General features: G+C 46.0%; 1 protein-coding gene across 2 annotated transcripts in view; it reads right to left on the reverse strand.

The window, feature by feature from the left end:
- cntn2 (contactin 2) overlaps window positions 1-16,107 on the reverse strand; it is a 72,666-nt gene that overhangs the window by 21,761 nt on the left and 34,798 nt on the right. For both annotated transcript variants that reach the window (XM_042324637.1, XM_042324636.1), the window contains one exon: window positions 5,386-5,531. In XM_042324637.1, the coding sequence (XP_042180571.1) occupies window positions 5,386-5,443 (58 nt within the window). In that variant the 5' untranslated portion in view covers window positions 5,444-5,531. The remainder of the gene's footprint in view (window positions 1-5,385; window positions 5,532-16,107) is intronic.

The following is a 16,107-nucleotide window of genomic DNA, read 5'->3' on the forward strand; positions in this document are numbered from 1 at the left end:
ATAGATGGAATGGAATAAATTGAACGGTATCAAACACATTAAACATTGGGAAACCAAATGCTTGACTCTGTTCCATGAATTCCATTCCAGCCATTACAATGAGCATGTCCTCCTATAGCTCCTCCTACTAGCCTCCACTGCTAGACAGAGCAAGTGTTTGGTGGTTGCAGCCTTTTTCCTCTCCTTTATGTTATTTTATTCATATATGCAAATACACCAAGTGTATTTATGCAAATTAGAAGCATATAAAATAAATAAAAAATACCTGATACAATAAGAACATGTATATATGAGTGCATCTAAGATTTAAAAAAAATAAATGGACAATACATTGAATACCTGAATTCCCACCAAAATCACTGAACATTCATTATTTGTTTGTACCAGTAACATGTTTCTTGTGCTATAATTAAGTCAATATCTGGTGGATGTTGTGTGTGTATTTTTATGTGTATATTTGTATGTGTGTGTGTGTCAGAGCAAGTCACAAGCAAGTCTCAAGTCACAAGGTTCGAGTCTCAAGCCGAGTCCCAAGTAGAATGGGTCGAGTCGAGTTAAATCCAAGTTGTGCATTCTAAGAGCAAGTGAACTTTTTTCACGTCGTCTCATGTCAAGAAAAAAAAAATCTATGCAGGCAATGACTTCAACTACATACCTTTGTCTATTTATTGAGGCTACCAGACAGCCCTTTTCCTTATTTTTTATACAACACATTTTGACTATGTAATAATACATTTTTACAACAAATTCCAAATGTAAGCTTCATAAGTAAATTATCCATTTCAAGGCATGTACCTTTTTCTTCTGAAGCACAGATTAGATGTTTTTGAAACAAATAATTTGGTGCAATGCCTTAGGCCTATGTTAGTGACCAGTATGAATAAGCAAAGATATGCATATAAAATATGGTAGGCTTTATGTAGCCTATTAAAATATGGTAGGCTTTATGTAGCCTATTAAAATATGGTAGGCTTTATGTAGCCTATTAAAATATGGTAGGCTTTATGTAGCCTATTAAAATATGGTAGGCTTTATGTAGCCTATTAAAATATGGTAGGCTTTATGTAGCCTATTAAAATATGGTAGGCTTTATGTAGCCTATTAAAATATGGTAGGCTTTATGTAGCCTATTAAAATATGGTAGGCTTTATGTAGCCTATTAAAATATGGTAGGCTTTATGTAGCCTATTAAAATATGGTAGGCTTTATGTAGCCTATTAAAATATGGTAGGCTTTATGTAGCCTATTAAAATATGGTAGGCTATATGTAGCCTATTAAAATATGGTAGGCTTTATGTAGCCTATTAAAATATGGTAGGCTATATGTAGCCTATTAAAATATGGTAGGCTATATGTAGCCTATTAAAATATGGTAGGCTATATGTAGCCTATTAAAATATGCATGAATTCGTTTTTATTTTTCCCATTCAGTTTCATTCTCATAACCCTCCAAAACCTTCTCACTATGTTAGCTCTCCTGACCTGTGTTGATTTACAGTGTGCTGGTCTATTCAGAGGGCTGAGTGTGTGTTTCACTAGCCAATTCGTTTTTTGCAACTGCCACACTGTCTCTATACTGTCTCTGGCTGCGTGGACAGTAATCCACAGGGAATCTGTGAAACAAAATGAGTGACAAAACCTTGCCAGATCATTTCAAGTCATCAGTCCTAAGTCAAAGTCGAGTCCCAAGTCTTGAGGATCCAAGTCCAAGTCATGACTCAAGTTGTTTGATTTTCTATCAAGTCGAGTCTCAAGAAATCAAATTTGTGACTCGAGTCAGACTCCACACCGCTGGTGTGTATACAGTATGTGTGTGTGTGTATGCGTGTGTGTGTGTGTATGAGTGTGTGTGTGTGATTCACTTCATCAACAGACCAATGGAGCATTGACGGAGCTAGTAATTACAATTTCATGGACTGTGTGCTGTCCACAGGGATCGACTATGCGTGACTGCACGCTTGGCTACAGTGGAAAAGCTTTTTTAATTTCAACAAAGGAACGCTACAACACATCTTCATTTATCATTCATGAGATCCCTGAATTATTTCAACTCTGTCGTCAAAAGAAAAAAAAGAAGAAAAAGACATCTCAAGAAAATCGAATCCCTTCCGCCTGCTGGTAAAAAGAAACAGCATACAATTTTAATCTGGCCTGAAGCCCCCAAGATCTGCAGACCCCCTACTTTTGGATCTCCAGACACACACTCTCACACCCAACCATCAGTGTGATAGCACGCATGGACATGTTGAGTGTGTGTCTGGTGTGAGAGGCAGTGGCTGGCTAGGGAAGCACCATAACAGAAATAGGTTGCATTGCAGAGGAGAGATGAATGAATGGGAGGGGAGAGGTGAATGAATGGGAGGGGAGAGGTGAATGAATGGGAGGGGAGAGGTGAATGAATGGGAGGGGAGGGTGAATGAATGGGAGGGGAGAGGTGAATGAATGGGAGGGGAGAGGTGAATGAATGGGAGGGGAGAGGTGAATGAATGGGAGGGGAGAGGTGAATGAATGGGAGGGGAGAGGTGAAGTAATGGGAGGGGAGAGGTGAAGGAAGGGAGGGGAGAGGTGAAGGAAGAGGAGGGGAGAGAGGAATGAAGAGTAGGGGAGAGGTGAAGGAAGAGGAGGGGGGGAGGGGTGAAGGAAGAGGAGGGGAGAAGTGAAGGAAGAAGAGGGGGGAGGTGAAGGAAGAGGAGGGGAGGGGTGAAGGAAGGGGAGGGGAGGGGTGAAGGAAGAGGAGGGAGGAGGGGAGTGAAGGAAGAGGAGGGGAGAGGTGAAGGAAGAGGAGGGGAGAGAGGAATGAAGAGGAGGGGAGAGGTGAAGGAGGAGGAGGGAGAGGTGAAGGAAGAGGGAGGGGAAGGAAGAGGGAAGGAAGAAGGAGGGGAGGAGAGGTGAAGAAAGAGGAGGGGAGAGGTGAAGGAAGGGGAGGGGAGAGAGGAATGAAGAGGAGGGGAGAGGTGAAGGAAGAGGAGGGGAGAGGTGAAGGAAGAGGAGGGGAGAGGTGAATGAAGAGGAGGGGAGAGAGGAATGAAGAGGAGGGGAGAGGTGAAGAAAGAGGAGGGGAGAGGTGAATGAAGAGGAGGGGAGAGGTGAATGAAGAGGAGGGGAGAGGTGAAGGAAGAGGAGGGGAGAGAGGAATGAAGAGGAGGGGAGAGAGGAATGAAGAGGAGGGGAGAGGTGAAGGAGGAGGAGGGGAGAGGTGAAGGAAGAGGAGGGGAGGGAGAGAGGAAGGAAGAGGAGGGGAGAGGTGAATGAAGAGGAGGGGAGAGGTGAAGGAAGAGGAGGGGAGAGGTGAAGGAGAGAGAGGAGGGGAGAGAGGAATGAAGAGGAGGGGAGAGGTGAATGAAGAGGAGGGGAGAGGTGAAGGAAGAGGAGGGGAGAGAGGAATGAAGAGGAGGGGAGAGGTGAAGGAAGAGGAGGGGAGAGGTGAAGGAAGAGGAGGGGAGAGGTGAATGAAGAGGAGGGGAGAGGTGAATGAAGAGGGAATGAGAGGGGAGAGGTGAAGGAAGAGGAGGGGAGAGGTGAAGGAAGAGGAGGGGAGAGGTGAAGGAAGAGGAGGGGAGAGGTAAATGAAGGGGAGGGGAGAGGTAGATGAAGGGGAGGGGAGAGGTAAAGGAAGGGGAGGGGAGAGGAGAGGTGAAGGAAAGGAAGGGGAGAGGGTGATTTTAATAACGAAGACTGACATAAGGGATGTGTTCATTTTGATGGGGAACGAGCCTGGAACTGAAGTCCATCTTAATTTACTTCTTAATTTACATTTTATAGTCAATTCAGGCATTGAATACCACTCCTACGGAAAATGTCATTTTATTCAAATCACAGGCCAGGACTGACAGAAGACACATTCATTGGTAGTATTGAACGTTTCTGACTGATGGAGTGGGCGTGAGAGGAGAACTGAAGGTGAAGGAGATGTGAGGAGGAAAGGTTCTGACTGATGGAGTGGGCGTGAGAGGAGAACTGACAGTGAAGGAGATGTGAGGAGGAAAGGTTCTGACTGATGGAGTGGGCGTGAGAGGAGAACTGACAGTGAAGGAGATGTGAGGAGGAAAGGTTCTGACTGATGGAGTGGGCGTGAGAGAAGAACTGACACTGAAGGGGATGTGAGGAGGAAAGGTTCTGACTGATGGAGTGGGCGTGATAGGAGAACTGACAGTGAAGGAGATGTGAGGAGGAAAGGTTCTGACATTGGAACACAGGAGAAAGAGAATAGATGAGAATGCTGGAGGAGAGGAGAGGACAGGACAGGACAGGACATGAGAGGAGAGGAGAGGAGAGGAGAGGAGAGGAGAGGAGAGGAGAGGGAGAGGAGAGGAGAGGAGAGGAGAGGAGAGGAGAGGAGAGGAGAGGAGAGGAGAGGAGAGGAGCAGACATGAGAGGAGCAGACATGAGAGGAGAGGAGAGGAGAGGAGAGGAGAGGAGAGGAGAGGAGAGGGAGAGGAGAGGAGAGGAGAGGAGAGGAGAGGAGAGGGAGAGGAGAGGAGAGGAGAGGAGAGGAGGAGAGAGGAGAGGAGAGGAGAGGAGAGGAGAGGAGAGGAGAGGAGCAGACATGGAGGAGAGGAGCAGACATGAGAGAAGAGGTGAGGCGAGGAGAGGAGAGGAGAGGAGCAGACATGGAGGAGAGGAGCAGACATGAGAGAAGAGGAGAGGACATGAGAGAAGAAGAGAGAACATGAGAGAAGAGGAGAGGACAGGTGTGGAGGGAGAGGACAGGAGCAGACATGAGAGAATAGGAGAGGAAATGAGTGGAGAGGAGAGGAGTGGAGAGGACAGGTAATAGAATATAGAAGGAAAAAGAGAAACCTTACCGACAGCGTAGCTCAGAGCTAAGAGCTGAGGCTCAACAGAAACGGAACAGAAAGAAGAGAAGAGAAGAGAAGAGAAGAGAAGAGAAGAGAAGAGAAGAGAAGAGAAGAGAAGAGAAGAGAAGAGAAGAGAAGAGAAGAGAAGAGAGGAGAGGAGAAGAGAAGAGAGGAGAGGAGAGGAGAGGAGAGGAGAGGAGAGGAGAGGAGAGGAGAGAGAGGAGAGGAGAGGAGAGGAGAGGAGAGGAGAGGAGAGGAGAGGAGAGGAGAGGAGAGGAGAGGAGAGGAGAGGAGAGGAGCAGACATGGAGGAGAGGAGCAGACATGAGAGAAGAGGTGAGGCGAGGAGAGGAGAGGAGAGGAGCAGACATGGAGGAGAGGAGCAGACATGAGAGAAGAGGAGAGGACATGAGAGAAGAAGAGAGGACATGAGAGAAGAAGAGAGAACATGAGAGAAGAGGAGAGGACAGGTGTGGAGAGGAGAGGACAGGAGCAGACATGAGAGAATAGGAGAGGAAATGAGTGGAGAGGAGAGGAGTGGAGAGGACAGGTAATAGAATATAGAAGGAAAAAGTGAGAAACCTTACCGACAGCGTAGCTCAGAGCTAAGGAGCTGAGGCTCAACAGAAACAGCAAAAGCCCCATTCTCACACTCTGATCAGAACTGGACCAAACAGGATCAGAACCAGATCTGCACCACACCAGGAGGAAATTGGAAGTGGCTTATCAGTGCCTGTGGAGAACAAAAAGAAAGACAGATTTACTCCTGGTTAAACTACACGGCTAGCACTCTTACACGTGGCCTACAAGCAGAACGTATCTATTCTTCTGAACATCCTAACAGTACAATGTCTCTGGACTGAAGCATTGTGGAACAACACTAGAGCTGGTGTGTGTCCCTAATGGCACCTTATTCCCTACTACATCATTTTTGGGGGACCAGAGCCTTATGAGCCTTGGTCAAAGGTAGTGCATTATATAGGGAATAGGGTGCCATTTAAGACTCAACCCTGGCTAGTATGCTCCAGTGGCCTTATCTCTTTAGTAGCTATCTCTCCTGCTGCCTCTCACACACCCAGGAGACTGTCTCCCCATCCAGTGTGCACTCTGCTTCATGTTACATTACGGAATAAATACTAGCCCAAGCTAGAGGAGAGAGAGAGAAACAGAACAAACATAACAAACCTTTAACAATGTTGTCTCTTACCTTCTTATATTCCCTCCGTCCCCACTCTCTATCTCCTTCCCTGTCTCTCTACCTACATCCTTTTCTCTCTATCCCCTTCCCTTTCTCTCTATCGCCATCCTTTTCTCTCTATCTCCTTCCCTGTCTCTCTACCTACATCCTTTTCTCTCTATCCCCTTCCCTTTCTCTCTATCGCCATCCTTTTCTCTCTATCTCCTTCCCTGTCTCTCTACCTACATCCTTTTCTCTCTATCTCCTTCCCTTTCTCTCTATCGCCATCCTTTTCTCTCTATCTCCTTCCCTGTCTCTCTACCTACATCCTTTTCTCTCTATCCCCTTCCCTTTCTCTCTATCGCCATCTTTTTCTCTCTATCTCCTTCCCTTTCTCTCTATCGCCATCCTTTTCTCTCTATCCCCTTCCCTTTCTCTCTATCGCCATCCTTTTCTCTCTATCTCCTTCCCTTTCTCTCTATCGCCATCCTTTTCTCTCTATCCCCTTCCCTTTCTCTCTATCGCCATCCTTTTCTCTCTATCCCCTTCCCTTTCTCTCTATCGCCATCCTTTTCTCTCTATCTCCTTCCCTTTCTCTCTATCGCCATCCTTTTCTCTCTATCTCCTTCCCTTTCTCTCTATCGCCATCCTTTTCTCTCTATCCCCTTCCCTTTCTCTCTATCGCCATCCTTTTCTCTCTATCCCCTTCCCTTTCTCTCTATCGCCATCCTTTTCTCTCTATCTCCTTCCCTTTCTCTCTATCGCCATCCTTTTCTCTCTATCTCCTTCCCTTTCTCTCTATCGCCATCCTTTTCTCTCTATCTCCTTCCCTTTCTCTCTATCGCCATCCTTTTCTCTCTATCCCCTTCCCTTTCTCTCTATCGCCATCCTTTTCTCTCTATCCCCTTCCCTTTCTCTCTATCGCCATCCTTTTCTCTCTATCTCCTTCCCTTTCTCTCTATCGCCATCCTTTTCTCTCTATCTCCTTCCCTTTCTCTCTATCGCCATCCTTTTCTCTCTATCCCCTTCCCTTTCTCTCTATCGCCATCCTTTTCTCTCTATCTCCTTCCCTTTCTCTCTATCGCCATCCTTTTCTCTCTATCTCCTTCCCTTTCTCTCTATCGCCATCCTTTTCTCTCTATCCCCTTCCCTTTCTCTCTATCGCCATCCTTTTCTCTCTATCTCCTTCCCTGTCTCTCTACCTACATCCTTTTCTCTCTATCTCCTTCCCTTTCTCTCTATCGCCATCCTTTTCTCTCTATCTCCTTCCCTGTCTCTCTACCTACATCCTTTTCTCTCTATCCCCTTCCCTTTCTCTCTATCACCATCCTTTTCTCTCTGTCTCCTTCCCTGTCTCTCTACCTACATCCTTTTCTCTCTATCTCCTTCCCTTTCTCTCTATCGCCATCCTTTTCTCTCTATCTCCTTCCCTGTCTCTCTACCTACATCCTTTTCTCTCTATCCCCTTCCCGTTCTCTCTATCGCCATCCTTTTCTCTCTATCTCCTTCTATTTCTCTTCATCTCCTTCTGTTTCTCTCCATCTCCTTCCCTTTCTCTCTAGCTCTCTCTCAGTTGAAACCGCTGGCCAAACACGCAGACTCACTAAACACATTTCCACCTAATATAAATTCCGCATTGTATGGCAGAAAAAAACTCTAAATAATATTGTTCAATCCGAACGTAGAAAGCAATGAGAGGGTATTAATTGATCAAGTGCATTATACTCTTCAAATCCAATAAAGGTCCAAGGACCTTAGAAACATCAATAGAACAGGAAGGTTCAGGCTTTTTTCCCCTGAAGCTGGCACATAAGGTACAATTAGATCTAGCACATCTGTCGGAATGTCGTCTAGACAGCTCACAGCCTAGTAGACTCTCTTACAGACCAGGAACAAGTTACTCCATGGCAGAATTCCCCACGACAGACCCTGGCTAACATAATCTACTCTGTCAGTCTGTGTTCTCGCACAATGTTCTCCCTCTGTGTGTTCCCTCTCTCCCCAAACTGTCACCTTCTGACATTTCACTGGATACTACTGTTATTAAACACACAGCAGAAATAGAGGGGGGGAGATTGGGAGGAAGGAAGAAAGAGGGAGAGAGAGTTATGACGAGAGAGAGGGGGGACTGGGAGAGGCAGAGAGAGAGGGAGAAGGAGAGAGAAAGAGATGGGGCAGAAAGAGTGCGAAAGATAGCAATAAATAATAATATTTTGAGGGTGTTTATATTTGCTCTGTTAACACAAGTGTATAATGGAAATGTCCAACGCTCTAACCTTGCGGCTACCTGCCATCCTGAGGACAGCAGAGACAGCAGAGAAACAGACAGAAACCGAGCCGGGCAGAGACAGAGAGATATAGCTCATCAAATCAGCTCACAGCTTAATGGACTGTGGAAGGAGCAGAGGAGAGGGGAGCAGCATATCACATTACTCTCACGTCTCCATTGCACCACAGCCAAACATCTGAGGCTGGTTCAACAGTTAGCTCAAAGCAGATAGAAACATTCTGTATGACATTCTTTATGTCCAGTCTATGCTTTAATAAGGCTTGGATACACTGAGTTCGCAATGGCGCTGGAATGTATAGCAGACGTTTTACATGCTCCTGACCAATTCTGTTATTTTGTGGATTTTTGCGTTGATCGTAACTTTTTTTTACATAATGTTCCTGCCATCATTTCCTATGACCGAAAAGAGCTTCACTAACCTCGATTTGGATTAAGATTTCTACGTCAGTGAGTCTTCGGTGCAGGACATACTGCTCACCCCAGACCAGGCCCTAATCCCTGACACTTGGAAAAGAAAGTGACAGCGATATAGAGGCCGACTTGTGGGCAACCTGATGAAACTACAGATGTGAGAAAATAACCCCCCTCTACCCTCTGTTCTAGTGACGAATATACAATCACTGGAGAATAAACTGGACAAGCTCCGTTCAAGATGATCCTATCAACAGAAACTTGACTCAATGGGGGGGGTTGTCTCTTTGTTAACAACAGCTGGTGTGCTATCTCTAATATTAAGGAAGTCTTGAGGTTCTGAGTTAGAATACCTCACGATAGGCTGTAGATCATACTACTCCACACACAGAGATGCATACAAAGCTCTCTCTCGCCCTCCATTTGGCAAATCTGACTATAACGCTATCCTCCTGATTCTTGCTTACAAGCAAAAACTTAAACAGGAAGTACCAATTACGCGCTCAATACGTAAGTGGTCGGAAGCGGATGCAAAGCTACAGGACTGTTTTGCTAGCACAGACTGGCACATGTTCCAGGACTCATCCGATGGCACTAAGGAGTTTACCACATCAGTCACCGGCTTCATTAATAAGTGAATCAACGACTACATCCCCACATTGACCATACGTACATATCCGAACCAGAAGCCACAGGCAACATCCACACTGAGCTAAAAGGCTAGTGCTGCCGCTTTCAAGGAGCAGGACACTAACCCGGATGCATATAAGAAATCCTGCTATGCCCTCTGACAAACAAACAAACAGGCAACGCGTCAATACAGGACTAAGATTGAATCCTACTGCACCGGCTCTGATGCTCGTCGAATGTGGCAGGACTTGCAAACTATTACGGATTACAAACTAGCACAGATTACAAACTAGCACGGATTACAAAGGGAGCCATGAGCTGCACAGTGACATAAACCGACCAGATGAACTAAATGCATTCTATGCTCATTGAGTAAAGCAACACTGAACCATGAGTGAGAGCACCAGCAGTTCCAGACAACTGTGTGATCACACTCTCCATTGTCAATGTGAATAAGACCTTTAAACAGTTTAACATTCACAAGGCCAGATGGATTGCCAGACGTGTACTCATAGCATGCCCTGACTAGCTGGCCAGTGTCTTCAATTATATTTTCAACCTCTCTGTGACCCACTCTGTGTTACTTACATGGTTCAAGCAGATCACCATAGTCCCTGTGTCCAGGAATGCCAAGGTAACCTGTCTAAATGACTATCGCACCGTAACACTCACATCTGTAGCCATGAAAGGTTTTGTAAAGGCTGGCTCACATCAACACCATCATCCCAGACAGCCTGGACCCACTCCAATTCGCATTTCTCCCCAACAGATCCAAAGATGATGCAATCTCCATTGCAATCCACACTGTGACTTTCCCACTTGGACAAAAGGAACACCTACATGAGAATGCTGTTCATTGACTACAGCTCAGTGTTCAACACCATAGTGCCTTCCAAGCTCATCACTAAGCTAGGACCCTGGTACTGAACACCTCCCTCTGCAACTGGATCCTGGACTTCCTGATGGAACACCCCCAAGTGGTTAGGGTACTGTAGGCAACAACACATCAGTCACGCTGACCCTCAAGACGGGGGCCCCTCAGAGGTGTGTGCTTAGTCCCCTCCTGTACTCCCTGTTCACCAATGACTGTGTGGCCGCACACAACTCAAACACCATCAATAAGTTTGCCGACAACATGACGGGGATAGGCCTGATCATCAATGACAATGAGACAGCCCATTGAGAGGTCAGAGACTTGGCAGTGTGATGCCAGGACAACAACCTCTCACTCAATGTCAGGAAGATAACGGAGCTGATCATGGAATACAGGAAATGGAGGGCTGAGCACGCCCCATTCACATTGACATGGCTGTAGTGGAGCGGATCGAGAGCTTCAAGTTCCTTGGTGTCCACATCACTAACGATTTATCATGGTCCAAACACACCAACACAGTTATGAAAAGGGCACTACAATGCCTCTTCCCCCTCAAGAGGTTGAAAAGATTTGTCATGGGCCCTCAGATCCTCAAAAAGTACAACAGCTGCACCATTGAGAGCATCTTGACTGGCTGTATCACCACTTGGTTTGACAATTGCTTGGCATCCAACCGCAAGTTGATACAGAAGGTAGTGCATACAGCCAAGTACATCACATCCAGGACCTCCATAGTTGGCGGTGTCAGAGGAAGGCATTAAAAATGGTCAGTCTCCACCCACCCATCATAGACTGTTCTCTCTGCTACCGCATGGAAAGTGGTACTGATACACCAAGTCTGCAACCAACAGGACCATGAACATCTTCTACCCCCAAGCCATAACACCCATTTTGCACACATTTCTTTTGACTCATCACATGACACTGCTGCTACTGTTTACTATCTGTCACTTTATATCAACCTCAATGACCTCATACCCCTGCACCCCTGCACAGACTCAGTACTGGTACCCCTGGTATATAACCAAGTTATTGTTACTCATTGTGTGTCTACTATTACTTTTATTATTATGTGTTTTACTTTTCTATTATTTCTCTATTGTCTTTCTCACTGCATTGTTGGGAAGGGCGTGTAAAGTAAGCATCTCACTGTTAGTCCACACCTGTTGTTCACAAAGCAGGTGACAAATACAATTTGATTGACTTGATTTAGATGAAGACAAGACAATTAGTAAAATAAAAGAAAAAGGTTGTTGCAATGGAACACGACTCCTGCAGATGCAGGTGCATCACTTTATAGATCCGTGCAGACATTTTGTTGAACCAGATGGTTTCCTTATGGTATCTCATTACTAAATGAGGAGCTACAGCCAGGTGTTGTGCATTTAGCAATCAACCGAACCACAAATGAACAAGACACGTCTGTCTCACAGAATGAGAGTTTTCTGTCAATCGCGCGGGACTAATTGTCGTATTAGAGTGAAAACTGTCCAATGTGTGAAGTCAGTGCAGACCCTTCCATTTCTGTGTGCAGCGCTGTGGAACATTGTGGCCCATTGTGGATCCTCGGGTGAGTCACCCATCAGTGCACACCTCTTCCACTCTATTCCCCCTCTCTCTTTCTCTCTCCTCTCTCTGCTCCTCTCTCTGCTCCTGTAATTGGAACTCAGAACTCTGACACATTCTGACAGATAACAGTAATGGAACCAGCACTCTAGAAGGGAGAGGTTCCTCCCTTGAGCACTGATCTAGAACCTGTTATATAGCCTCTCCATATCCTAACCATAATCATAAGAGGGGGGAAACACAACTGACCCTAGATCAGTGTCTGGTAGTGGCAACTTCATTGTTATCTGTTTTCTGCTCTTAGCTGAATCATTCTGGGCACACACACAAACAAGGAGAACTGATGGGGCGTTTTTAATGAGTGGTTTGAAGAGGAGAGGGCCCAGAGTGGGGATTCTACAGAGTGGGGATTCTACAGAGTGGGTATTCTACAGAGTAGGTATTCTACAGAGTGGTGATTCTACAGCATAGAGTGAGCAGCAAAGAGAGGGAACACACACAGCAGCGCTCTCAGCAGCCCTCAACAACATGCCACGCACACACACACACACACACACACACACACACACACACACACACACACACACACACACACACACACACACACACACACACACACACACACACACACACACACACACACACACACACACACACACACACACACACACACACACACTATGGATGACTGGGTCTAGACTAGAATAAAGGGTGGCTGGATGCGGTAGTCCATCTTGGTAGTACGCGCCGTGTGTGTGTGTGTGAGGGTGTCCGTGCATGTTTGTGTGTGTGCTGTAGATGAGGGGTTGAGTTAACACTGACACCACTTGTGTGGAGCGGAGTATAGGTTTGATTGCTGAAGAAATCTCTGCTGCTCACTCGTCTCTTCCCTCATTGTCCCAGTTTTCTCCTATGTGCTCCTCTCCTCTCCATCAGACTGAGTAGGAGTGCTGGTTGATGGTACTTTTTTGGGAGGTGGACAATTTTGCCAATTGATATTCAGATCCTCGTCCTTCACAGTGCTTCCAAACCACATCCCACAGACAGACACCACAACATCTCCCTTTCCTTCTTTTACCACTATCTCTCATTGTCTACCTTCTCCTCCCTACATCCCTCCATCCCTTCGTCCCTCTGAAGTCGTCACGCTCCGTTAAGGAGGGAAGGACTGCCTGAGGCCACGGAGCTTTTAACTCAGCCTAGACATCTGTCGACGGGACACACACAAGGACCACACGTGCACGCATGCACACACACACACACACACATTCCACACACACACACACACACACACACACACACACACACACACACACACACACACACACGCACGCACACGCACACACATTCCACACACACACACACGCACGCACACACACACACACACACACACACACACACACACACACACACGCACACACACACACACACACACACACACACACACACACACACGCACGCACACGCACACACATTCCACACACACACACGCACGCACGCACACACACACACACACACACACACACACACACACACACACACACACACACACACACACACACACACACACACACACACACACACACACACACACACACACACAGGGACAACAAAGGACACTGTCAAAATGCACTACACACCCCAGTTGGCTGTTTGGGACACCACTCTGGGCAGGGGGAGGGGTAGAGGGGAAGAGAAGGAAGGAGTGAGGAATAGAGGATGAGAATGAGGAGGGAAGTGAGGTGACCCACAGGGTCACCAGAAGACAACACCTTTATTTATTGATCAGCTAAGATCCCCACAGTACTGCCCTATCCTCTGGGGTGACAACTAATATCCTGTCTGCGCTTGCCTTAGGTGCGGGTGACACACACACACACGTACACACACACGCACAGGCTGCTCTGAAATCTCCTGTCTTCTTGGCGATAACCATCTCTTTAGCAGGTGTTTGATGAGAAAGCAGAGGGAGTTAGCTGTCCCTGCCAGTCCCCCTGAGAACATCAAACAAAACACTGATCTGCTCCCTAAATCCATCTCTGGGATGAACTGTGGAGATTGTGAGCTCTAGATGACTTCTACATCATACACCTCTCTGAATATCACACATACACACCTGCATACACACTCAGTCAGTCAGTCAGTCAGTCACTCACACACACACACACACACACACACACACTGATCCCTCCCTGTTGATTCAGAGATAGAGAGGCTTGAAGATGGAGACGGCTGATATTGCAGCGTGAGACGACAGACACTGGCAGCGTGACTGGAATCATATAACGGAGTCATCACATCACATCACACACACGCACACACACAGAGATTAAAGAGATCATTACCACAATTAGTCAGGAAGACCAAGGACTGTTAAGTTACGATTTCACAGGTAAATCTGAATGCTCCTGATTTTAACACCTAATGATATAATGCATGACATGTCAATTCCACAGCTGTAAGATGTAGCACCTCAGACAGATGGAACTGTGACAGTCACAGTAGCAGTATTCTGAACACGCATATCTCCTCCAGGGTAATTGGAATTCAGACTCAAACTCACTTGATACACACTTTAAATTGTTAGACTGTCATTCACATACTATTGGGCTTGTATATCTGACTTACGAAGAGTAGTCTACACACATACAATGCTGGCAGGCAGGCAAGCATAGACACACACATACTTTCTCAAATACTCACTGTCCTTACCTGGCTCTCCCCCCCATCTCTCTCTCGCTCTCTCTCTCTCTCTCTCTCTCTCTCTCTCTCTCTCTCTGTCCTTCTCCAGTCATGACCAAGTCTGAGCAAATACAAACACACAATACAATACAACCACACACACACACACACACACACACACACACACACACACACACACACACACACACACACACTGTGCTGGTCATACATTATGTATTGAATCACCACATTGGCTGTCAGTCAGTCGCTGGGGAAGAACCAACCAGATTACACTATAAAATAAGATTAGAGGGTTTTCCACATTCAAACTGATGGAAACAGACATACACACTGTCAAAAACAAACACGATTATACGACACACACACACACACACACACAAGATAACCTCCCCCACACACACACACCGTTTCTAAGGGCGACGTTTGACCATGCAGGGCAATGAGAGTTGTATAGGACTATTGTGGTCCTATTGTTGAACAAACATTAGTACAAATCAATAACAGCATTATAATCACACCTCTATATTCTACAGACCTCAATATCCTAGAGTTTAGACTTGGAATTTAGAGTTTAGTTTACTGTTGGGATTTAGAGTGTAGTTTACAGTTTAGATTTGACAGAGTTACGAGTTCAGGACTCTGCAGACAACCATGGCAATATTTGTACAGGGATGAGTGTGTTTGAGCTGGGTTCATCAGGATTTGGATTGAACCAACCATGACCTTGTTTGACTGGGCCGTTGCTTGTTCACACACTCTCCTTTCTGAATGTGGTGTGAAGAAATATCTTCACACCACATAAAACCCTTTATCAACAATACAGTATATGCAGCAAATGGATGGTAGGAGGGATTGCTATATTGTACACAGTGTGTGTGTGTGTGTGTGTGTGTGTGTGTGTGTGTGTGTGTGTGTGTGTGTGTGTGTGTGTGTGTGTGTGTGTGTGTGTGTGTGTGTGTGTGTGTGTGTGTGTGTGTGTGTGTGTGTGTGTGTGTGTGTGAGATATAGACTGAAAGTGTGTGTGTGAGTGAGAGTGAGAGAGAGAGAGAGAGAGAGAGAAGGTGTGGGCTGAGCAGGAGCAAACAGAACTTGCTCTAAACATCGTAAATCAATCTGGGGGTTCACATTTCACCCAAACTGTCTTTTAGGTGCTTCTTCTACATGGAGCTCAGTGTGCTGGTCTAGGTTAGAAGCAAGAGGTGTTTTAAGCTCTAATGATGAGATACCATTCCTCTGTGTGTATTTGAACAGTGCTCTGCTGAGGAACAAGGGTTAGAGGGCTGACAATCATTCTGATACAGAGACAGAGTCTGATGGAGTCTGATAGAGTCTGGAATATTGCAATTTAAAGTCTGATTTAGAAGGTTTGGCAGTATCACCAAATGTTCCAGAATACTCGAGTGCAAATCTAAATGCTATGCTTCATCGCCTGGTATTTACTTAATGACACTACACTGAACAAAAATATAAACACAACATGCAATAATTTCAAAGATTGTACTGAGTTGCAGTTCATAAGGAAATCTATGAAATCTATGGGATGCAGCACTGCACATCGCATAGAGTTGCCTCATGTAGCACTGCACATCACATAGAGTTGATCAGGCAGTTGATTGTTGCCTGTGGAATGTTGTCCCACTCCTCTTCAATGAGGCACT

Source organism: Oncorhynchus tshawytscha, linkage group LG07, assembly GCF_018296145.1.
Source record: "Oncorhynchus tshawytscha isolate Ot180627B linkage group LG07, Otsh_v2.0, whole genome shotgun sequence".
Lineage (NCBI taxonomy): Eukaryota > Metazoa > Chordata > Actinopteri > Salmoniformes > Salmonidae > Oncorhynchus > Oncorhynchus tshawytscha.